This window comes from Amphibalanus amphitrite, unplaced genomic scaffold, assembly GCF_019059575.1.
Source record: "Amphibalanus amphitrite isolate SeventyFive unplaced genomic scaffold, NRLGWU_Aamphi_draft 000748F_arrow, whole genome shotgun sequence".
Lineage (NCBI taxonomy): Eukaryota > Metazoa > Arthropoda > Thecostraca > Balanomorpha > Balanidae > Amphibalanus > Amphibalanus amphitrite.
This window is the reverse complement of record NW_024882242.1, coordinates 248,139-272,540: the sequence shown is the minus strand read 5'-3', so window position 1 is coordinate 272,540 and position 24,402 is coordinate 248,139. Positions and strand designations below refer to the sequence as shown.

The 24,402-nt window shown below is 50.9% G+C and overlaps 1 protein-coding gene across 6 annotated transcripts in view; it reads left to right on the top strand.

Annotated features, from left to right (window-relative positions):
* LOC122365560 (transcriptional activator protein Pur-beta-B-like) overlaps nt 1–24,402 on the top strand; it is a 51,975-nt gene that overhangs the window by 18,520 nt on the left and 9,053 nt on the right. For 2 of the 6 annotated variants that reach the window (XM_043336870.1, XM_043336869.1), the window contains exon 2: nt 20,545–20,660. In XM_043336870.1, coding sequence (XP_043192805.1) covers nt 20,545–20,660 — 116 coding nt within the window. Of the gene's footprint in view, nt 1–5,218; nt 5,430–5,674; nt 5,754–7,241; nt 7,416–7,455; nt 7,524–19,836; nt 19,962–20,544; nt 20,661–24,402 lie in introns of those variants that run through there. The other 4 variants (XM_043336866.1, XM_043336868.1, XM_043336872.1 and 1 more) reach the window with 4 other exon arrangements.

Sequence of the window (24,402 nt, the reverse complement as noted above, 5' to 3'; positions counted from 1 at the left end):
ACCTACTGTAGGTGTCATTTGCGAACGTCTTTATTCTTGGATTGTATTTGTGAAGGAAATGTTGTCGACTTTCTGAGATAACTTATCCGCTACCGCTACCAGTCACCACCTCCCTCGATTGCTTAAAATGGTGAAAGCTTGTTCATGAAATTGGAGTAAAACCAGACTTATTGGACACCTTCCAGGGGCTCCGTTACGAATTCAGGGTCGAGGGGGGGGGCGACCTAAAAATGCACATCGCTGTACAGTGTCTTAAAAGTACCGCGCAAAGTACCAGGTCAATTGGTTCGGTGACTTTCAAATTATAGCAGATTCTTCCTCGGTCAGGCTTGATGGATCCACCGTCACTTTACGCGGTACTATTAAGACAGACTGTACATTAGTTGGCGTCACGAAGGTCAAATTATTGGGGATCCGAACCCCCGCGACCCCCCGATGGCGGAGTCCCTGACACTTTCTATATTTAGCAATGCATTACTCCTTTCTATATTCAGAATTTGATGTTTCCTGAGCTTCGCTTGTCATGCATTGTTTTTCGGCAAGATGGTCGGTCTTGTAATTCGGTCAACTTGCATCAGATTGAGCCTACGCGATACGAAGGAAATATCTTCGTTTGGAAAATAGCCGCTTGTGCAGTTTTTGATTTACCGTTTCGTTTGTTGCTAGAATTGGCAGACGACAAGATCGCCTTGCTGCTATTGACTTAGACCTTAGTAGCGAGCTGGCGCACATTTTCCGCCTACAACCCTAAAAATAGGCACAGGTGTGCGGCTTTGACCATGTCCCTCAGAATCGGTGTATGGTTGTGAAAGAACCAACTCTTGAAGGACAGCCCTAATTCCAGACACTGCCGATTCGTGGCAAGACTGTCGCGGCACGGTCTGTTACTACTCTGAGTCTCTGACCGTCCGATCTGCTTGATATCTAGCATAGGGTGTCCCAGAAAAGAAAAATAAAAAGATAAAGGTAACTTCTCATGAGACCGACAGGGGTGAACACCTCAGGTAGTTGAGGTGGGCCTCGTTTGATGATCGCGATGTGGCGGACCCCGGGCGGACCGACTGACCCCTCGCCCCCCTCAGACAGTTCGGACACCGCCGGCAGACTCGGCGGCGCAGTAGCCCGCTGCTGATGTCGCCGGCCGCGCCGGCCGGTGACCTTGGCTTTCGGCACTCTGTTGCCAATGGCCGCGGACCCGGCCCGGGTCTGGTCGTATACCCCAGCCAAACAACAGACAGAGAGGCTGTTTCCGGGGCATGATCCTGTGCATGTTTTGAATGCGTGTTTTACCGTACCTTTCGTTTTATGTATGCGGTTGACACTGGATAATTTAACCTCGCTTGCCGTGGATGCTCCAGGAATATGTAGTACAATACAATACAATTAAGTCATATGCAGCTGGCCAGGGGCCCCGATCTAGACCTTGCCGTACCTGACCTGATCTGGATCGAGCTGGCTGACGGACCTGGACTGGTCTGGGCCAAACTGTCACGGACCGACCGGCAGGCCCGTCTTGGTCCTGTCGGGTCTGGTCCGAATCTTGCTGCCTGTCTACTAACAGACGTGTGCTCTGGGCGGCCGTCGCTCCTGGTTTGGTCTGGTCCGGGCGGGCCGGCCGGCGGACCTGGTCTGGTCGGGACCGGACTGTCTGGCCGGCCGGTGGACCGGCACAGCTCCAGACGGCGTGGCCTTGGGCGGCTGCCGCAGCTCAGCGGCGCTGCCGCGGCTCTGTCCCGCTAGCAGGGCTAGGCGGCTCTGTGCTGGTGGCAGGCCTAGGCGGCTCTGTGCTGGTGGCAGGGGGCTGGGCCAGCCCTCTGTGCCTGTGGCAATGGGTGGCCAGCCTTCTGTGTAGTTTGTGCCGGTGGCTGGCGCCGCCGCGGCTAGCTATGCCTCTTCCACGGCTCGGATGGTGAGGCTGTGGCTCCTTACGGGTGGTAGAGGGCGGCCAGCCCTGTGTGCTAGTAACTTAGCTGGGAGTGGACAAGTCTCTGTTCAGTTGACTGGCGCTGCCGCGGCTCTGAGCCGGTAGCATAATGTGGCCGTTCCTCTATGCCGGTGGCAGGGCTCTGTGCTGGTAACATGGCTTGACCAGCCTCTCAGCTTTGTACTGGCGGCAGCGGGCGGCCAACCCTTGCTCCGGTGTCAAGCCCTGGTCACTGGTCAGCCCTCTGCGCGGCGATGGCAGCGGAAGGCCGAGCGTATGTTTTCGTGACAGGTACGGCCAGCTTTATGCACTGGTAACATGTCTCAACTAGCCCCTCTGTACCGGCGCCATGGTTCCTCCAGTCCCTCGACCCTCCATAATGGTAGACTGGCTCGGCCAGCCCCTCTGTGTCTGTGGAAGGACTCGCCTAGCCCTCTCCTCTCTACCACTGAGAGCAGGCGACCAGCCCCTCTGTATCAGTGGAAGGGCTCGCCCACTGCCCAGCGCTTTGTGATAGGCAGCGAGCGGCCAGCTCTCAACGCAGTGCCGATGGCAGCGCGTGATGCTGCGTACCGAAGGCAATACGCACTTTTGTGAATGTATGCAGCCGTACTCGCAGCAATAGTGACATGGAAGTAATGAATTGCGCTTCAGTAATTACTCATTTCAGTCATAATTATGTGTTAGTTATCATCATTTTCGGTGGTGGATCATACGCTCCACTTGATCGGCCGATGGCGGGTATTTTGGACAGATGGAGTGAATACTAATGCTGCTCCTAAACCCTGATGAGGATTCATTTTTAGTTGATACATGTTTCATAGCGCTTCCCATTTTGGCTGAACTGGGATGACACGATTGGATGCTATACCCGGATTTGATTATATTTAGAACATCTGTACGAGCTTGGCTGAAGCTGGATTGTTCCGCTGAATTGGATCAGGTAAAACTGCGGCTTCCGGCTGTTGCAATATGGATGAATGTTTACACAATGCAAGCATGCCTTGAACCGCGGCACTGTACTTTGTACTGTTCTGTGAAGTTTAGAAATATTTAACCTGTCTCATGCGCTAACTTGGGGTTGGGGGAATTCATCAGTAGGTATAGTTTTTGACCGTTGGGTTTTTACTTTGGTAGGTATTTGGTCTTCCTTAAGTTATTTTCCGATGGTTTCGAAATTGTGTTGAAGCGATCGGTTTTTGTTTTACCGTTGAGCCGTACAGTGTGCTGTTTTATTTAAAGTTAAACCTAGAACGCCTGGGGGGGGGGGGTTGTATCAACCCCCCCCCCCTGAGGTTTTTTCGAAGTGCACGCTAAACGGCTTGTCGTAGCGGGCTGAAATTTTCAATACCCTCTGGGGCAACCTTTGCGCATCTTTTGCCGAAAAAAAATTGATCGGGTCATGTCAGGTCACGGAGTTATGACGTCATAAGAGGTACAGCCTCCGGCCGGATTTTCACAAACTGAGTGCCAACGCCCGAGGTTTCCTGCCGGTGGTACGGACATCGGCTGATGGATCGTGATGAAACTTCCCATGCATGTTGGGGCAAGTATTGGCTATCATATGGTATAAGAAATTTGACCGGGTCAGGTCAGGTCACGGAGCTATGACGTCACAAGAGGAACAGCGTCCGGTACTATTTTTGAAAAGCGCCCGAACCACTATTTTGCTAATTCTTGTCACCTCAATGGGAATATGCAGCAACATTAGCTTCTATAGGGAGCAAATGGACCTCCCAAATCAAAAACTACAATCAGATTTCAAAAATTTAAATTTTGATTTTTCGAATTTCTGCCGCCGACTGTGACCTTGCCGACTTCCGGCGCTCCCAACGCGCCATTTTTAGAGCTAGGGAAACGAAATACATACCAAACGATAGAGAATTGATCAAGGAACACGATAGTGAAGGTTTCAAGTCGATATCTCCCACCGTTTTGCCGCAATCGCCGCCGAAAGTTGAAAAAAGTCTATTTTCCGAAAATTTGACCTTTGACCGGTCAAAAGTAGGTCAAATGTTGACCTAGGACCAAAAATATACCACCAATCGCGAGATCTCGTTGAGAGCAATCCGTTGGTTTTTTCCGCTAAGCTCTACGACCTTCCGTTTCGAAACGCCAGGGGGGGGGGGGGTCGTAACAACCCCCCCCCCTGGTCGTTCGTGTTATGAGAAATGGCCTGGTCGTGCGAGGGTTAAACTTTTTATCGTAAATATCGCTCCTTTATTCGTCAATATCGTCTGGCAGGTGGCATTGTTGGGAAGTTCGTTTCGTCCCTCGGTCGCTAGATGACGGGATTGTTGTCCCCATAGGCGCGGGAACCGGGGGGGGGGGGGCAGCGGGGGCAGCTTGCCCCCCAACTCGGGGCCGTGGGGGCGGTGCCTCCACAACTTTGAGACGGAATACCGTTTTTTTTTGCAAATGTTTTTTTTTGTTAAAAAAAAAAACCAAGGGATGAAAAATAAGTGGTCTAAAACTGGTGAGAAAACTAGATTTGGGGGTACCCAAGGCTGATCTCTATTATGGTGTGCCCCCCCCCCCCCGCCCCCTCCCCAATCTGAAGGTAGTTCCCGCGCTCCTGGTTGTCCCTCGCTGCTGCTGGCAGTACCAAGTAGCATACCCCGGTTGGCACACTACATAAATGTGCCTGCGTCTAGGGGTGCATCTTTGTCCATCGTCTCAAGGCTTAATTAAAGGAAGGGTGCCACCTTTTGGACACAACGCAGTTTTTACAAGATTAGCCTCACATGAACCTAAAAACCGGCTTCACTTACCTATGCTCGAGACGGTCAGCATTGAATCCGCACGTGAAGTTATCATTTGCGAGTTTTGCTGCCAGCATTCGGGCAGGCAAAAATCTTCAGCACTATTTCCTCGTCGTGTTAAGGGTATTTTATAAAACATGAAATCAGCAAAGGTATGTATAAAAGTTATACTTTTGAAGCATGTTTAATCATTTTGAAAGGGTATATTTTTTCTTTATGGTATACACTTAAGTTTTAAAATTTTAATTGGGAAGTTTTTCTAGTAAGTTGCATGAAGGGTGAAGGGTTCCATAGATCTCTTAAGCATTGTAAAGGAAAAACCTTTACTCGACTTATTTGATGTTCTTTAACTGTTGGCAAATATGGCCAACAGTTACCTACTTGGTTACCTACAACTTAGTTCAAATCATGTTATCTTCTTCCTTTTTATTTGTTCATCATTTTGTCTCAGTTGCGCTATCAATGCAAATGGCAGAATGATATGTTGCCATGACAACAGGATATGCCAGCCGTCCTAGCTGCCACATCAAACGACCTTGAGTTGTAGTGGTGATATAAACAACGATCTTTTTTTTGGCCAATGTATTAAATGCAATGTTTCGGTTTTTTGTATATTGTGGACGCGCTAACCACGTCTAAAAATTCAAATAAGTAAAATACATTCATAGAACAAAAATTTCGGAAGGTGGCACCCTTCCTTTAACAGATGCGAATGATAAGTCATGTGTGATATTGTTGCCAAGGTAATTCAACCAAGATTTAAAGTTGAGCAATTGGATCTAGCGTAGCTTCCAATTTTGTGGTGCTATTCTTACCGTGAGATATGCCAGCTCTGAACTCAATTTGATAAAGTTTCTGTCTGAATATTCGGAGAGTTCTCATGCTGCCTTGGGCTATTGAATTGAGTTTTACTCGTTGCAACACTTCAGGCAGTTTGCCGTTTGCAAGATGTGCGTATTTTAAGATAGTTTTTCACTTCCTGTCTTAGATTTCGCCAACAACTTTTCCTGAGAACCGAAGTTCATTAGCCCAAGAACTTTACAGAAGTCTTCCTTTCACTCTAGCATGTAAGCCACGTGCTGACTTACTCCCGTGATCTGTACGCCGATAAATCTTTTTCACTTTTTCGCAGATGTTAAATCCATTTTACGAACAACATACAAGGTTCGCAGTATCTAATGAATTCTGGATCCATAAGCATCTAATGTCTACGAGATCTGATGTGGGGCTGAATTATCAGAAATCGGGCTTTGAAAGCTCTTTTCAAAAGCTTGAGTTACGCTCCTTGATATCGTTTCTTGCAATTCTATGATCCGTGATTGTTTTGAAATATATGGAACCGACGGAGCAGTCTTAGTCGGGTCCTGTGTTCGCTGATTCCGTCCCAATCTGGCCGTCTATCTAACCGTAATGTCTTCCCCTGCTCCGTCTCTCGTCTGATTATGATCATTGACGGTCACTGTTGCTCACCCGTGCCCATCGAACTGTCGTGTCTTCCTCCACCTCGTTACCTGTTCGATTGTCCTGTTCGATTTTTTGGTCACTCCGACTCAGACATTTGTACGAATCTCAGACAACCAATCACGAAAATCGAGCTGGCCATTAGATTGGCGGTCTTCAAGCATGCAATTATGGTATAAAACATGGCTAATAGAAGCCTCTCAACAAACAAACTATTTTGCATTCGTTCAGAGTTTACAGTTCTGTGACCTCCCCCCCCCGCAAGATCCATCTCGGATCCATCAGCCAGAATTATGGATCCGAGATGGATCTTGGGGGTTTTCTCAGAACTGTTAACTCTGAAGGCATACAAAATAGTTTGTTGAAAGGCTTCTACAAGCCATGTTTTCAAACCATAATTGCATGCCTGAAGACCGCCAATCTAATGGCCAGCTCGATCTCCGTGATTGGTTGGCTCAGATCCGTGCACATGTCTGCTCCGACTCCGATTCCGGCTTAAAAATCAACTCTGACTCCAGCTCCGAGTTCCGACTCCGTTCGTCACCCTTTAAGTCCATATGATGATGGTTAAATTCATGGCAGATTCCGTGACAGCCGCGGTCTTCTGTTTTTTTTTTTTTTGTCTTGTTTTCTCAAAACGCTCATCCAAAACAGGAGCATGGCCTCAGCTTCGTCAAAATGTGTTGCGGAAAGGTCAACGAGCGTGATGTCAAGCAAACAGGTGTAGGGCATGTCTTAGAGCCATGCATTGCTAACCCCGACGGTAAGATTTTGGCGACTCCGACTCCGACTACGGGCAGAACTGTCGACTCCGACCGACTCCGACTCCGACTCCACAGCCCTGGCCCTGACCGTCTTATCTCGCATCCCATACTTTGTCTGACCGTTCTGCTTCTCATCCTGCTCCCCGTATAGTCGTCATATATCCATTTATCCCGTGCCCTGTCTGTCTTGTTTCTCTGTTCCCCGTTTCCCGTCTCACAGTCTGGCTGTCCTGTTTCCTCTCCCGTACCCTGTTCCTCTGACTGTCCTGCCTCTCATCCCATCCCCGTCTGACCTTCCTCCCCCTGTCCTTGCTCCTGCGTGTCCGGCAGACCGTGAGATCGGCAGTGAGATCTCGGTGTCGCCGGTGCCGCCGCTGCCGTCATCGGACGGAGGCGGCGGCGGTGACCTGCGCCCGGCCCGCCGCCGACCTCTGGCCTCCTCCGCCTCACCGCCCTCCTCCGGACTGGTGGCCAGCACCTCGGCCTCGCTCTCCGTGCCACTCGGTAAATGAGGGGACTGTGGGCTGGGAGTAACCAACAGTGCCTCCTCCGCCTCACCGCCCTCCTCCGGACTGGTGGCCAGCACCTCGGCCTCGCTCTCCGTCCCACTCGGTAACTCGGGAGGGGAGTTGTGGGCACCCGACTGTGCCTCCGGCTATGGTGTTTTTGATAATTTCACTTGTTATAATTTTGAGAATATGTAGGCATGTGCTTTCTCTCCTTTGAAGAACTCGTATGACACTGAGCCCTTTGTTATATTATGGATTTGAACAGTTTTCTGTCATACCCTTCTCTTCTATTCCGTGCTCACTGTTCATTTGGCCTATGTGTTGCATCATGCAGATACAAAATGGCAGGTGACATAGGGAGATTAATCAGGGCATCTCCTGAATACTACGGTCGGCCATCACAGCATGTGCTTTTAGCAAGCGCGTCTCTTTTTTAGGTATGTCCTAACGAATTCAAACTCGATCCCTTGCCTTCTCTCTCGTTGATGACTCGTTTTGATTATGAGACAACCATGGCATCACGCTGGAATCAGGGATGTCTGCACATTGCACTGTAGGCCGGCAGCCCGAAAAAGCGCTAGAAATTCCCCCAAACTGACTGTCCGCAATATGAACAAAATAGGTATCATTTAATCCCAAATTGATCGAAGAATATGATTCCGATGCCATTTTTGCCCTAAGGTCGAAATTGAGGTGGTCAGTTGTCACCAAACACAAGACTATTTAGACTCGCTAGTGGCCACCACATTTGCCGATTTTAATGTTAATCTTTAGTTGATATTTATTAGTTGACCAGTTGTCGTTTTGAACGCAGTTTTCTGTCAGACTAGGTCAGGGCACTGTTGTTCACTGTACCAACAACATTCTTACATATTGCATCGCTTTTCTGCAAGATAAGCTAGCTTTTTGCAAGCAGCTGCAAGACCTAAATAAAAATCATGTCTAAATTTTTAAATAGACTTTTATAAAAACGTTATTTCGAGCAGCTAAAAATAAACATCTTATACTAGCCGCTGAGTACTCATCTTTCGTTCCATATAGGTGCTTTGCTGCTTTTCCCTGCTACTTTTCGAGATATGCGCCAGTAAACCACATGATGTAGGGGCAATTGTCACCTCGCCGCTCTACTGAATGCCCGGCATTCTTTATAGCGCTGGAAGTTGTGAAAAACTAACGCTTATAATCTGAATAAAATATATGTCCCTGAGCTCAGAATTGATCAACGCACACAATGCTGTCAAATTTTTTGGGCCAAACTAAAAAATTCAGTCATTATTAACCCCCAAACACAAGTAAGTGATAATCAACAACAACTTGCTCTTAAGTTAGACTTTTTGAGAAATGTTATTTCGAGCCGCTAAAAATGACCGTGCCATACAAACCACTAATCATCTTTCTGTCATGCCCTACTCGCAATTTTTGCTAATGCCTGCTACTCTTCGAGGTCACGTGACATCACCATTAAAAGTAAATGGGGAGATAAGGAAACTGTTGTTTTTGCGCATGGAATGATCTCAAACTATCTCAAGCACACGGAATCGTGATTTCATGCACTCCTTGCAAGATCCGATGCTTTACTTTTGCATTTTTGACCTTCCGTGACGTCATTTATGACGTCACTACGGTCATAGGAGTTTCTTGTCAATAACTCATGATCAAATTGAGCCAGCGACTCGGGAAAGCCACCAATGGACTCGGGAAGACCTCCTGAATCGAATGATATGCAATACGACCTCATTCGATTAAGTTCGTGGCCTGATGGGCTCTGACCTGACCTTGACTCGAGGTCAACACCTTAAGTTGACCTCACCCGAACAAAAAGTATACCATTCGACGCGCCTGAGCCAGGCAAACACGATGGTGCCAAAATCGCTGCTCTGCGGCCATTTTATGCGAAATTATTTACCAAAAACCAAACCCTACCTTGGGCTTTTTGACTTCACCTCAGAGGTTACCGGTTGACATGGGACCTTAAAATCGGGTATCAATCGTTCCGTCTTGAAACGGCGCACACGCTTGTTTTTTCCGCGAGGCTCTAGCTCCATTAGGGGCGAAACGGCGAAAAGGGGTCGTACCAACCCTCCCCCCTCGGCCGGCCGAGGGGGTGGGGGGTCCGACAATAGGTCCGGCGAGGGTTAAGCAGCCCCACTTCGTTTTTAGCATGTTTGCTTGTCGCTGAAATCAACAACTCAATCACAAATAATTTCTAGCACTTTTCCGGGCCCCCGGCCCAGTGTGCATTGGTGGCACGGTGACGCGTCCAAATATCACCAGTAGTGGCGCAGCATTACCTACCTATCCACAGATACACTTTCACGGCTGGTGGATGGATCCACACTCCACTGGTCACCAGCTTGTCGGCATGAATGAACTCACTCACTGTACTGTTGTCCCTAGCGGCTGTGTTTTTGCCGCCCGGTAAAAAGTGGCCCGTTTTTACGCCTGCCCACGGCGCAAATGGGTGCGTGCGCCGCCGCGGTGCCGGCGCTCCTCTATCTGATGGCATGGCACGCCGAGTCCGGACCGAGAAGCGAGCCGCGTCATTGATCGCTGCGTTACCATGCGGATACCGGTCCCGGTGTCGATGGAACCGAGCGGCGGGTCGAGGCGCCGTGCCGAGGCAGAAGCCGTTGGCGGTGGGCATGGTGGTTTTGATGGAAGCTGGAGGCGCCGTGGTTTGATGGCAGCATCTGGCTTCAGGCATATTAGACTTGGTGGCGTGGTTCATTGAATGTTGTTTGCTGTCTCAAACCGACTGGACGCACATTGATACTTTTTGATGATGAGAAGGAAAGATTAGCTTCACTGGACCAGTCATGCTTGGCGAGTCGGTCTCCGTCGACAGCCACTGGCTCACCATCAGCCGTCTCTCGGTCCTTGGTTATCAGTGGAGTAGGTGCGCGCCACTCATTACATTCACGCCCTGGTGATTGCTTCGATAGACGCCAACTGTGCACCCTATCCGGCGCAGACACCTCCCGTGGTCTGGACGGACACATGGCGGGTGTGACAGACATCTGGGATTGGAAGTGATTCCAGAAGATTAAAAAATAAGCAAGTAATATAGGGTTTTTCTGGTAATCAGTGCTTAATGTTCACTGTTCAGTAGCTCGGTTTCAACTTTTTGAAAGATTCGTAGTGGTTCGTTTCTCGTCTTGGCGTTCTGTGTATGAACTCCGGTAACTTAACTACCGTAGCTGTTGATTAGCATTCTTGTTTTACTTTTTCATGCTGTTTTGTACGTTCTTTGAAAGTTGCGGCGAGAGTCAATATTTTCTTCTCCAGAATGGTTCAGCCCTTTTTTGTTATCATGCACGGGCACATATGCATTTGCTTATTACTGGCCGTTCATGCTAATTTATCAAGCTTATTTGATTTTTTCAGCCATTGTTCAGCTCAATGGCCGAAAAAATAAACAATATTTTTGGTAATCCGGAGCTGGCAATGACCGACTACCACTTGATTTCTTATCGCTCAGCTTGTAAGGCTGCGACACCCTAAGCTCATATCATTAATCCCAAGCCTCACGCGACTGTCGAGGAAACGCGCTGACCCAAAGCCCGCTCATATCAGTCACATTAAGGCCGTTTCACATCACAGCTGATTAAAAGCCCGGCCTCACCGGTTAGGTGCATGCCTGCTGCGCCAGACCGGTGCGTGCCGAGCTGTGTGACGTGCCAGGCGCGACCATGGAACGCAGAGGTCTGGCCGCGTGACACAATATGTGGCGGGCCGCGGCGTCCGCCTAATCGATGGTGATGTGTCGGCACTCGGCCGTGGTGTTGCCGCATGCCTGATGCGGCCGGCTGTTGTGACGCCTTTCGGTGAAGCGGGGATGGTCGGGCCACGAATGGGCGGATTGAGGACGGCATGAGGCTGCCATGATGTGTGTCCTGCCACCTGTGTCGTGCTGTGCTGCCAAAGTATGTGTGTGTTCTGTGTCGCGCTGTGATGTGGTATGGTGTGTCCTGTGTCGTTCCTTACTATGGTATGATGTGTATGGTGCTGCGATATGCTATGGTATTTACGAGTGTACTGCCGTGGTATGGCATCGTTGTGTCCATCATCGTCGTTACTGTCGTGTCCTTGGTATGTTGGTAGGTTGTCGGCCGTGCTGTGCCGTGGTATGTCGTGTCATGTGTCGCCCCGTGCCGAGTCTTGGTATGTCCTGTGTTGGCTATACCGTGGTATGCTCTCCTTTCTGTGCCGTTGTGTCTGGTATCGCGCCGCGAGGTGTCACGGGGGCGTGTCGCGCGCGGCCGTGTGCCGCAGCCTACCGCGGTGGGCGGCGGCCTCGCGCACCGTGCGCCGGCCTCCGGAGAGCGCCGCGCGCCCGCCGCCTTTGTGTGGCTCTCATGGCGTCGGCGATCGATAGCGACGGCAACAGGGCCGCGCATGCCGCCGCTGCCGCCGCGCCCCGCCTCCGTCCGCGGACTCGGGGACCTCGCGCCCGGTCACCGGGTCACCGGGGATCTGAGGAACAGTGACACAGGGTCAGAAAGGGATAGGGATGGGACGGGGACCTCGCGCTGGGTCACCAGGGAACGGGGGTCTGATGGTCAGGGTCAGGGAGATGGCCAGGAGATGGGACAGCTCTGAAGTACAGTGACACAGGGTTAGGGAGATAACGGGGATGGGACGGTTTAAAGGGACAGTGGCTCAGGGTCGGGGAGATGGCCAGGGCTGGGACAATATTAGGACAGTGGAAGCTAAGGGACGAGATGTTTCCGAGAGACAGCGGCCCAAGACCAGGAAAGTAGCGGTTATCAAACTGCTCCAGCTATTTTTCAATAGAAAAACACAATTCTAGCGAATAGTGTTTGTCTATTTTAAACAACCTGCGGTTATGGAGATGGCCGAGAGATTTGATATTCCTGAAGGACAATCCTACCGGGTCAGGTAAATGGCGTGGGGATAGCTGCTCCTGATCACGCAACGTCCATTGTCCATATAGAAACGGATTCCTTCGTTGCGGCGTTACACTGCGTTGATGACATTGCCCCTGGAATAGTGGCACTGGTCACCATGACGGCTGGAAGACGCGATGGTTTCCTAGGGCGTTTTGCTCAGAAAACCTCACCGGTCAGCACGGTTCGTCGGAAGGTCATCTCAGGCTCAAAAGAAACGGTATATACCATTCGAAAGCTGACGGAGAGCTGAATCCAAAAATGTAATTTTTATCAAAATCGATCGATGGCCTTTTTTGAAAATTGCGTTTTTGTAAAAACTTAATAACCTTTTATTCAACGGGCTGTCCCGGACATTCTTGAAAACATAAACATGTATTATTGAGTTCCAGTGAAAGCTGAACGCCAAAAGAACAATATTTAGCGAAGCAATATTTCCAAACATTAATATGCGTCTCCCACAGCCGAAAATAAGGCGCAATCACACATCTCAGTGTCACGATGGACTTAAGTCAGCCACACAGAAGCGTGAAATGACCCTTATCGACTCGCAGACCCGGCGCTCTCGGCCCGCCTGACCGGCCACGGAAAGAACGTTCGGCTCTCGTTCTACTAAACAAATGTCAAATTTGTCAGTTTAACTGTCCACATCGCTGTTAAAGTTATTCAGGATACCTGGGAAGAAAATTCATTGTTCTGCTTGATTTACAACATGCTTTAATTTACATTTTTCTTATACATGTTTTGTTCCATCCAGCTGCGATCAGTGCCCGCGCGGGGGAAGTGAGCGGGGTTTCACTGTCAGAGGCTGTACTGGTGACAGCTGCTCGGCCGTGCGACCGGTCAAAGGTTACCCTGCCCCGCCGGGCGCTACCCCCACTCCACCCGAACTGAGGCCGGTGCAACCTCTGACATTTCAGCGCGGCCAATTTTCCTCTCGTATATGGGCATGATACCAAGCTCAATTGAGCAAAGTAGACATGAACAAATGCAAATTAATGCATGATGTGAAGATGACAGAACAATGAATTTTCTTCACAGGTATCCTGAATAACTTTAACAGCGATGTGGACAGTTAAACTGACAAATTTGACATTTGTTTAGTAGAACGAGAGCCGAACGTTCTTTCCGTGGCCGGTCAGGCGGGCCGAGAGCGCCGGGTCTGCGAGTCGATAAGGGTCATTTCACGCTTCTGTGTGGCTGACTTTGGTCCATCGTGACACTGAGCTGTGTGATTGCGCCTTATTGTCGGCTGTGGGAGACGCATATTAATGTTTGGAAATATTGCTTCGCTAAATATTGTTCTTTTGGCGTTCAGCTTTCACTGGAACTCAAAAATACATGTTTATGTTTTCAAGAATGTCCGGGACAGCCCGTTGAATAAAAGATTATTAAGTTTTTACAAAAACGCAATTTTCAAAAAAGGCCATCGATCGATTTTGATAAAAATTACATTTTTGGATTCAGCTCACCGTCAGCTTTCGAATGGTATATATCGTTTCTTTTGAGCCTGAGATGACCTTCCGACGAACCGTGTCAGTCTGTTGGCGGCTCGGTCATAATTTGCCGACCTTTCTTGGGTGCGCTTTGCGCTGGTTACTGCGCGACTTTATGTTACTTTCCGGCCTAGCTTCGGAAAGAGTCGAGAGCGCCGGAAGGATAATTGCGGCTTTATGAAAGGGCACAGGATACGGCCGGCCCTTTGTACTCTGAAGGGCTCCCGGTGAATGGAGGACTGATCGGTATTTGTTGGACGAGAGCGGCTGAGCCGTGTGAGCGCCATTCATGTGTCGATAGGCACCTGTCGACCGGCGGCGCCCGGCGCGAGCGGTGCGCGTGCCACGACAGGTGCCCCCCGACAGGTCCCCGGAGCCCAGAGCGGCTCGGAAGGACTCTCCCGGACCCCGGGAGGGCCGCCGGAGATGTGAGCCGTGCTCACAGCGGTGTGCATGCAAACGAGTCACGGGAAACCACCTGCACTACTCGCGTGAGATCGGCGGCATAGATGCCGGGCGGAACTCGGCTTAATTTTGATCGGGTAATACCGGTGCTGTGTGCCGCTGATCATGCGCCGTTTATCCGACTCGGTTGCGTTGCACTTGCGTTTTTTATTGCTGCATTGCTTTCTGTATATTATTTGAAATCTGAAAAGTTACTTGTCACCTGCATTAAAATTGTATGCTTGAGGTGTGCATAAGATTCCAGAAGTACGTGCATGATTTATTGATCTTCTTCAGCCTTATTCGGTCTTACAAGCTTTTAAATCGAACTTTGATTTTTTCGAGGTCATTCGTTTTAACAATGTGGGCATAAACAACTTCATGACAAGTAGGTATGTATGGAACACAGGTCAAAAGAGCATGGGAAAAAACGTGTTGTTTTGTTAACATGTTTGATGTTGCAGCTAAAGCCAGTATGGATGCCGTCTTGAGTTGTTCGGACTTCGGCTCCGAAATTTGTTTGAACAAAAACTTATCATATCCGCGCGCGAGCGATCGACAAACAAGGAAAGGCTGCCCTGTTATCAACTCGATAGTGGAAGGGTAATTTGGCTAAAATAGTTGCACAACACTGGTTCAAAATCACTCTGCCAGCATCTTGTGAGAATAGATGTGAGCGTAAAGGGACCCTCCCACCTTAACATTAGATTTGAGTTGAGATAGCCAAATTGGTGGCCATGGCCTGAAAATACCGGTTTGGGCACTCACAACATCGAAAAATGCTTTAATTCGGAGATATCGAATTTAAAACTTGCAGTTTTCGGATTCTAAGGGGCTAATGCATTGGTATGCCCCCTTAGAATTTGTGACGTCAGCGGAGATCCAACGATTTTAAATCTTTTACTAAAACGTTTGGTAGCAAGCGGTGGTATATGCTGCTTTGCGCGCAACAAATGCCGCACTTTCAAATAAAGTCGCTAGGAACAGCGGAGGTCCCAAAAAGTAAACAAAAGTAAAAGTCTAATATCTTGAAAACCGGTGAATATTTTTCGATGAAATTTGGTAGATATTCGTTTTTGCTCTTTCTGAACCGAGCGACATCACTTTCATGCCAATTCATTAACTTTTTTGAAGGTGGGAGGGTCCCTTTAACCGCGGAACAGCATGAGAGGGTTTATACATTGTACCCGGTCAACTCAACTCACAACAGGAAACCGTATAGAATATTCAAACGGCTAGGGGGGAGGGGGATCCTGCAATCGACATCAACTGACATCCAATGGAATATGTTGGTGACCAACCCGGCGAGCCGGGCGTCGAAGCGCTGCACGTTGCGTTGTGAACACAACGATATTCGAATATTGGAGCGTCAGCGATTATAGTGTTTTTATTAGCACCTGAAAAGCGTAAACAAATTATTGGAAAGCCATGCTTATCTGCAGTGGAAGGTTATTTTCTTAGTTATCGCATTCGGCCCATCCAGCCCAGCACAGCATGCAACATAGCCTAGCTGTTAACCCACGAGCCGCTGGGGGGGGGGGCATAAAGTTGCCCCCCCTTTACGTTTTGTGATATATCTCCGAAACCTGATGAGCTACGAGCGTGAAACTTGGCATAGCTTCAAATGAATACTTAGGCAATGTTTGAGGAAAATTTGGTGGTTGTAGCACCTAAGATGACGTCACAGTGACGTCATAAAGTTTTGTCGTTTTCCGATATGGACCGTTTCTGATGACGCTGAGCATGAAACTCAACTGTAAATGAACTAGACAGCACCTGCTGTCATCCTAAAATATCTAACTACACTTCCATCTAGTTTCTGACCAATAATCGGCCCTTTATATGCGGTCCCATATATCCGATGTATCGTGAGGAATATGAGAGTCGCAAATCTATAATTTCCAGGGATGCGGAGCCGTGGAAATTTCAGACGGCTCCGACTCCGGCTCCGGCTCCGGAGAAAAAATCGGCTCCAGCTCCGGCTCCAGCTCCGGGTGAAATGTCATGGCGGCTCCGGCTCCGGCTCCGGCTCCGAGTAAAATGATCCGGCTCCGGCGGCTCCGACTCCGGCTTCTACTCAGTACATCCCCTAATACGGGTGGAAGAAAAAAGACGATGGCCGATTGGTACACGTTGCTTCTGTATTTGTATAACAAGGCTGTTTTGAATACCACATTGTTTTACGCCTTGTACTGTCAAACCGAACTAGGTAAATAATTATTTCCTCTTAACCCGCGCCCTGCTGGGGGGGGGGGTTTGAACACCCCCCTTGTGGTTTTTTGCGAATATCTCAAAAACGGCGGCGCTCCTCAAAAACGGCGGCGCGGAGCGCCGCCGTTTTTGTGTTACACCTTATAATACATCAATTCTACACAAGTTGTGAAAATTTCAGACCAAGGTCATTCAAGGGCAGGTCACCAGGTCACTTGAAGTGACCTCACCTCATAAAGAGTTTCAATGTCTGTCATAGCTACACCGAGTGACCGATCGCTTTGAAACTTTCAGCGATTGATAAGGGCAACAGTATCTATCAAATGTATATCTCAGAATTTTTATATCGGTGACCTAAGGTCAGGTCAATTTTGCGACCTCCCCATTATAAGTCAATGGGAGAAAATTGAAATGCGCCTCTTTTGGACGAAAGACATTATAAACACTCCCAAACACTGAATTACAAGCGGTTTAGACACACTGAACATGAAAATGGTGTCCGTGACCCCTATTTATGCCCCTGAGGTCATCTCAGGTCACGAATGGTGCCTAACAGTTTTTCGCAAATAACTTTTGATAGAGGCATGCTAGAGCGGTGAAAACGCCTTAGATGTGCTCAGCTCGACGATACGGATCGACTGATATGCAACATGACCCTTTCCGGTCAAGTCATGACCTTGACCTGAGGTCAAATTTTCAAGTTGACCTTTCAAGGTCAAGTTATAGTGCATTCGATGCGTCTTGACGAGAGGAACACGATGCCGGTAAAAGTAAGCTCGTACAAGGCTTGGGTCAAAAGTTATTGCAGAAAAACTGTTTCCGAAAAAATCGGCTATTTTTGCAGTTTTTGCCCCCTGCAGGCAAAACCGTTGACGTTAGGTCAAATCTGAGAGAATTACTCAGAAAGGGCGTTAATAGGGCTATCGAATGCGCTTTTCCGCGGCGCTGTAGCTTTATTGGTTCCCGAGTTATGCGTTGGCTTCCTGGAAATTGTCGACATTCGACCTGAAAATCGGCGAAATTTTGCCTTCAATGACCTCTGGTGACCTGACCTTTGACCTGACCAAAAAAGTGACCGAAGTGATTTCGTCATTATTTTTGGCGCTCTTTCGAACGCCGCCTTCCGCGTATCGCTACGTGGCCCAGGAGCCGAGTTAGAAGGGGGGGGTGTTCAAACACCCCCCAGCAGGGCGTGGAAATCCAGGACCCCCAGCCGGGCGCAGGTTAAGAAAAGGAGCCGGAGTCGCCCCCTTTTTTGACGGCTCCGGCTCCGGCTCCGGGCTATATTGTTTCACGGCTCCGGCTCCGGCTCCGGCTCCGGGCAAAATATGCCGGCTCCGGCGGCTCCGGCTCCGGCTCCGGCTCCGGCTCCGCATCCCTGATAATTTCACTTATGACGTCACTATGACGTCATTTCAAATGGGAGCGACACCAAATTTGGACACAACCTCGGCTAGGTATTCAGGAAGATGTGTGCAAAGTTTCGCTTCTCTATCTCTTCGCGTTGCGACGATATCGTCGCAGAAGTAAAGGGGGGGCAACTATATGCCCCCCCCCCCCAGCGGCCGGCGGGTGGCGCGGAGGCCCAGCGGCCGCCGGGTTAAGTTTGCCGGGCATCTATTTTACCCTTTTTATTTTAATTTCTTTCGGCCTGCTACTCAATGCCCTTTCAGAAGACAACGTTGCGGTGGTTGTAATCGATCCGGCATAGATATGGTTTATTTACAATCAGTACATTAAAATTAGCCAGTTTTAGTTATACTGCTTTTACAAATCTTGCAATAGATATGTGTTACAAATGTCATGCAAACCATCTTTTCCCCTTACCAAGATTCACAAAGATTGCTATATAGGTTATCTTAGTGTTATCCGGCTGATATGAGATGTATCCGGTCTGTTTAATGTCGCTGTCTGGTTACGCACGCACTTCATTCATAGTGAACTCATTCATCCACTCGGCCTGGCATATCGCGTGGGAACTCAGCCTTTGACCCGGCCGAATCCGATCAGACTGTCTTTGATGTCTGGTTCTTGGAGCTGCCAGGAGTCCTATGAGATCCTTCGCTCATTTCTCCTCGACTTTAGAACTCGATCGTGCTGTCCTGACTTTGTTCCACACTTATTTGTCACAACAAATCCTAAATCTCCGTAGATTTGCCGATGATGACACAGTGGCGGCACATACCTTTTTGCCGCTACAGGCAATGGTTTGACTTTGAATCACAGAATGAAAACAATTCGAGGCAAATTTTAGGTCTTCAAACGCTCTTTTGCTGATGTGTCGTCAAAGTTTACCTCAATGGTATCGTCCCTTTAGATTACCCAAACGGCAAACATTAACAAAGTCATTATAGGTACTCTTCGGTTATCTTAATTTACCTACTGTTTTTATTTATTCATAACACTTGCATAGCTCTCTCCTATCATTGCTATCAGTGTGCATCAAATTATACATTTTAGGCATGACCTCCTCTGTCTTCTTTGGATCCTCTAAAAAGTTGATTAGATATGATGCGGGGTGCCTTGATGGGATCATGTCCTGCAGATACTTCAATTCGTGTCGACAAAAATAAACGCTTTTGTTTAATTAGACTTGTGTCTGCATTTTGTGGGCAAGGCTTTCGGCAACAAGTGCATTGTTATTTTCAGAAATTGGGCATGAACTCGGGCTCCCGCTCGAAAATTGAACGGAATGCCTACTCAAAGACGAACTAACTAGTGGTTCGTTCATATTGCAAGAGAAAAGCTTTTATGCCGCTTTTTGCGAATGAAATTTATCGGATTGCCTCCTTCATTGGCTTTCGTTGGCTCTCATTCAAAATATTAATTAAATTTCCCTAGCTATTCGTCTTGAATCAGCAATTGATTTCTCAGTGTCCGGGCCTAAACTTTATAGAAACTTAGGCTCCCGAATGCACGGTTTCGAAAATTGTTGAGAGTTTGTTCGCCAGGCTGAGCTATGTAGCACTGTGGGTCAAGACTGACGCCATATTTGTTTTCATTTTCCTTACATTCCCATGCAATTTCCGTCCTGCCTTGCTACTTTTTAGGATCCAATAACATTTTAGGGATGATTCTGACAATAAGCTCAATAGAACATCGACGCTGCACCCCCTGGGCGGGAGAGGCGGTCCTTTCCAGCCGCGCGCCGGCGCCGCCAGACGGCCCGAGCGCCGGAACCCGTCTGCACCCCTCTGTCGGCCATTTTGGCACCCCCAGCGTGCCCGCAAAATGCACGCGCGTCCAGCCGCCCGCCATGTTCGGCAGTGTTGCAGAGAGCAACATGGCGGCGTCGGCGGGCGGGCCGGCCGGCCGCGCGCCATGGGCCGGTCGGCCGACAGCTGAGCTGAGCGCTGCCCGCCACCCGGCCTTGAACGTGAACGTGGTGCGCGCGGCGCGACCAGTGGCGGCGGCGGGCGCGCGGCGGCGGGGTGGCTCCGTGCGCGCCGGCCATGGACACCATCACCTCGATCGGAGTGTTCGGTACGCGCTGTGGCCTCTCTGGTGGTGGTAGCTGTGGATCTCAGCTCCGTTGGTGCTTGGTGTTGTGACGTGTGCCCTGTGCCGTGTCGTGTGCTCCGTTGTGCTCTGTGCGTGTGCGTATGACCTCTGTCGTGGTCGGTAAGCGTGTCTGTCGCCGCGGTGTCTGAGTGTGTACTGACCCTGGGTCACACAGCTCGTGTTGGATCCACTGACCCTATCTTGCGCCACGTTTGATGGGAGGGCTGCGCCGGCTGCCGCCGCTCCACGTGGACAGAGTGACTCACGGCTCAGGAACTCGTGCCCCCGCCCCCGCCGGTGTCGACGGACAGTGGCCGACTGTGACTGACTCACGGCCGACTGTGACTTGACTCACGACAGACTGCGACTGTGTGTTGGGACTGTGGGTGGTGGTAGACTATGGGCCTTCCCCTCCGCTGCGCGGCGCTCTGTGGCCCGGTGTGTTCAGTGACCTCCAGACGGTACGCTGTTGCCTGTTCCCTGTGGTATTTGGTGAACCACCTCCACTTCGCCCGGCTGACGTAACGCCGCGGATGCCCTAACAACCCCGTTCGTCTGTTCCCAGGTCAAGCGCCGCACAATGAAACCGAACTCGGCTCAAAAATGCTACAGATCCAGTCGAAACGGTTCTACATTGACGTCAAGCAAAACCGCCGGGGCCGGTTCGTCAAAATTGCCGAGGTGAGGCTGCCATGTGCTCGCCGGTCGGATTGGGCTGGCTGAGGGGCGGGCTGGTGGGCGTGGTGGCCGGCTATTGACCCGCGTGCCGCCGCCTGCCACCGGTCACCGGTCGACCGAGCACCCTCGGAGAGGCGCGGTCACCGCCGAGCCGGTCACCGGCGGGTCTGTCTGTCCTTTCCGTGTTGTCGCCATCACGGGTCGTTATGGCACACAGAGAGGCGCGGTGACCGCGGCACTGCGCCTGTCACCGGCTGACCTGTCTCTCCTTCCCGTCCCCTGCCGCTGCCAGTCACCACTCGTCAGTACACCTTCGGAGAGGCGCGGCCACCACCGCCGCAGACCTGTCGGTGTCCCTCCCGTGCCTCTGCCACCAGTCCGAGCTGACTGGGCGCAGCGGCCGCCACCGGCCGGCCGTGCCACAGCCGATATTTATTGAGCTAATTGGTCTCTGCAGTGAATGGTCCATGTCCGTCTAAGCGCCGTCCCGGGCCGGGGACGTGCACTGTGCAGTGTGCACTCCCTGTCCGTTATACAGCCAGTTCTGGCGGCTGTCCCGGCGCTGTCGTCTGCCCCGTGAGGGTCCGGTGGTGGTGCCACAGCCACGTGGCCGCCGGCCGTTCAGAGTTCCCGCCTGGCCCCGCCGCGGTGGGGCTCAGTAAGGGTTAGAGCCGTGAGAGTGAGGCTTGCTCTCTGCTGGTCGGGCGGTTGGCTAGGAGTCGCATCTGTCTGACCCCTATCCTTTTCTGCCTGGCTCTGCTGTGTTCTGGTTTCACTCTCATCTCTTAGGTCATGTTGGTCCCGTGTGCTGTCTGTTCTATCCTATCATTTGTCCTTTGTCTACTCTTTTTCTGCCTTGTCTCGTCTGTAGACTATTTTCTCTTTCTCATTGCATGCTGTACATGGACAAAATGTTCATGCGACGAATGTTGCATTTGTTTGCTTTTTGTGCGCATTTGGAGTTTGTTTCCATGAGATCACCTCGATCTGAGCGACCGACCTCACCGGCCGACCTTCGAACAAACAAACTCTTGGTCTCTGACGGGCCGTAATATCTTTCCTCTCCTCTCTTCTCTCTTCTCTCTCCTTCTCCCTCTCCCTCCTCTCTCTCTCTCTCTCTCTCTCTCTCTCTCTCTCTCTCTCTCTCTCTCTCTCTCTCTCTCTCTCTCTCCTCTCTCTCTCTCTCTCTCTCTCTCTCTCTCTCTCTCTCTCTCTCTCTCTCCCCCTCTATCTCTATGTCTATCTCTATCTCTATCTCCCTCTTCCTCTCCTTTCTCCTCTCTCCTCTCCCTCTCCCTCTCCCTCTCCCTCTCCCTCTCCCTCTCCCTCTCCCTCTCCCTCCCCCTCTCCCTTCCCCCTCCTTGGACTTGGAGACTCGAGTCTTTGTCAGTCACGGCTAGGAGAGCTTGTGGGGCTGCCCCGGCCGGCCGGCCGCAGGGGCTTCACTCTACCACATGACACAGTGACACGAACCGACTGTCCGGCGGTGTAGGCTGGTTCTGGTCTGGCATGAACTGGCCCGTTTCAGTCTGAATAGTGAACAGTCAGCCCCGGCGGAGGCCCCACGCGCAGCCGCCGGGCACCGCCGCACCCGGCCTGCCTGTTCCATAAGTGTTCCTCCCCGTGCTGGCCTCTCGGCACATGACGTGTCCCGCGGCGTGGATGGCCGTCCCACCTCAGAGCCGCGTCCCGGGATCCTGGCTAATTCTGTGTGCTCTAGTAAGTGTGGCTGGCTAGTCAGTCGCTGGTGGCTACCTGAGGCTGTTTTTGCACCTCTTCAATCTCCAGTCGCTATTTCTACCCGACGGTCTCTGACCGGCTCGCTGCCCGACATTGACCCTTACCCTGACCCCGTCATCGCTTCTGAATCTGACTCCATTGTTCACCCCGGTATCAATTTTGTAGGTACTTATCTTGTGTTGCCGTCTCCGCCCCTGGCTTGACCATGACTTGCTTTCCCTGATGCCTTTGCTATGAGTATTCGAGCCCTAGGGCTTGGATTGTGCAAAAGTGTCACAAAGCATGTGACGCTATTGCATGTCCATTGTCCATTGTCCATTTCTATGTCGTTTTCGTCTTCCAGTACATGGTCCCAGCTCCGTCGACTGCTCGTTCCATGCTTTTCCCCTGCTCATTGTCATCTCCTATGGCCTATCGTCCGTCTATCCCTGTCCCTGAGCTCTGTCGTCTGTCTATGCCTTTCCCCGAGCCCTGTCGTCTGTCTATTCCTGTCTCTGAGTTCTGTCGTCCGTCTATCTCTTTCCCTGAGCCCTTTTGTTTGCCTTTCCCTGTCCCTGAGCCCTGTCGTCCGTCTGTTCCTTTCCCTGAGCCCCGTCGTTTGCCTATCCTTTTCCCTGAGCCCCGTCGTCTGTCTATCCCTTTCCCTGAGCCCTTTTGTTTGCCTATCCTTGTCCCCAGCCATGCCCTTTGTCTTTCCCCTGTCCCTGAGCCCTGTCGTCTGTCTATCCCTGTCCCCGGGCCCTGTCGTCTGTCTATCCCTTTCCCTGAGCCCTGTCGTCTGTCTATCCCTGTCTCTGAGTGTCTGTCCCCTTCCCTGAGCCGTGCCGTCTGTCTATCCCTATCCCTGAGTCCTGTCGTCTGACTGTCTCTTTCCCAAAGCCCTGTCGTTTGCCTTTCCCTGTACCTGAGCTCTGTTGTCTTCATGTCCCTGAGCCCTGTCGTCTGTCTATCACTGTCCCTGAGCCCTGTAGTCTGTCTATCACTGTCCCTGAGCCATGTAGTCTGTCTTTCCCTGTCCCCGAGCCCTGTTATCCGCCTCTGAGCCCTGTCGTCCGCTGCCTTTCCCTGTCGCCTGTCGCCTATTTCGGTCCCTGGGTGCTGCCGTCTGCCTGTCCTCCGTCCCTGCTCCCTGCCTGCTGCTGACTGTCGGCTATCTGTCCTTCTGTCCCTATCATTCTGTCGTCTCCGTGTCGTCTGCTGCTCTCTGTCGATTGTCCGTCGGTCCTATCACCTGTCGTGTCCGTCCATGTCCCCATCAGCTGGCTACGTGCCCCGTTCCCTGTCCTGGCCGGAGGGGAGGGGACAGGGGGTCACGGGGCTGGTGTACCTGCTGACCCCAGCTGCAGACTGTGTGTATATTCATAACCGGCGCAGACTGATGTCATTCACCCGTCTGAGGGGAAAGGGGCTAATTGAGGTGCGTTATTGATAGGATGCGCCAGTGGATCGACATGACAGGAGGGACATGCATAGTTCATTTCGGTCATTATTGCTTTGTGGTGAGACAGTGGGGTGGTATGTGAGGAATGTTGTCTGGTACGCGAGGCATACCGCCGCCTACGGGCCACGCAGTCGGCGAAATGGAGTGGAAAGAGTCAGCAAAATGTGGTCTGTTTCGTGGTGTAACCAGTACTGTGCAGCAGATTTCCATGCAAGTAGCTACGTATCACAGCACTCGCTGATGACGTTAGTCGTGTCACGTGCTGCCCTCACAGCCCCCAACTGGGTACGTGCCAGTACGTACCCACGTGGAGCGTAACATCCCAGATTGACAGTTAAACGCTGACCTCGTCCATAGAACTAGGAGTGGCTCGGGTGCGGTGGATCTGGAGTCGTTTATTTAACTCGTAAGGTCGCGATACTGGGAGGGCCGTGACCAGTGTGTGTGGTGGGGGGGGGGGGTCAGGGGGGGGTCTTCGTTTGAGTGACGTGTGGAGTCCGTCCAGCAGTCAGGAGTCCACTACCGACGTGGCGCCTTCTTGGAACACTAATGTCTTTTAGTGGA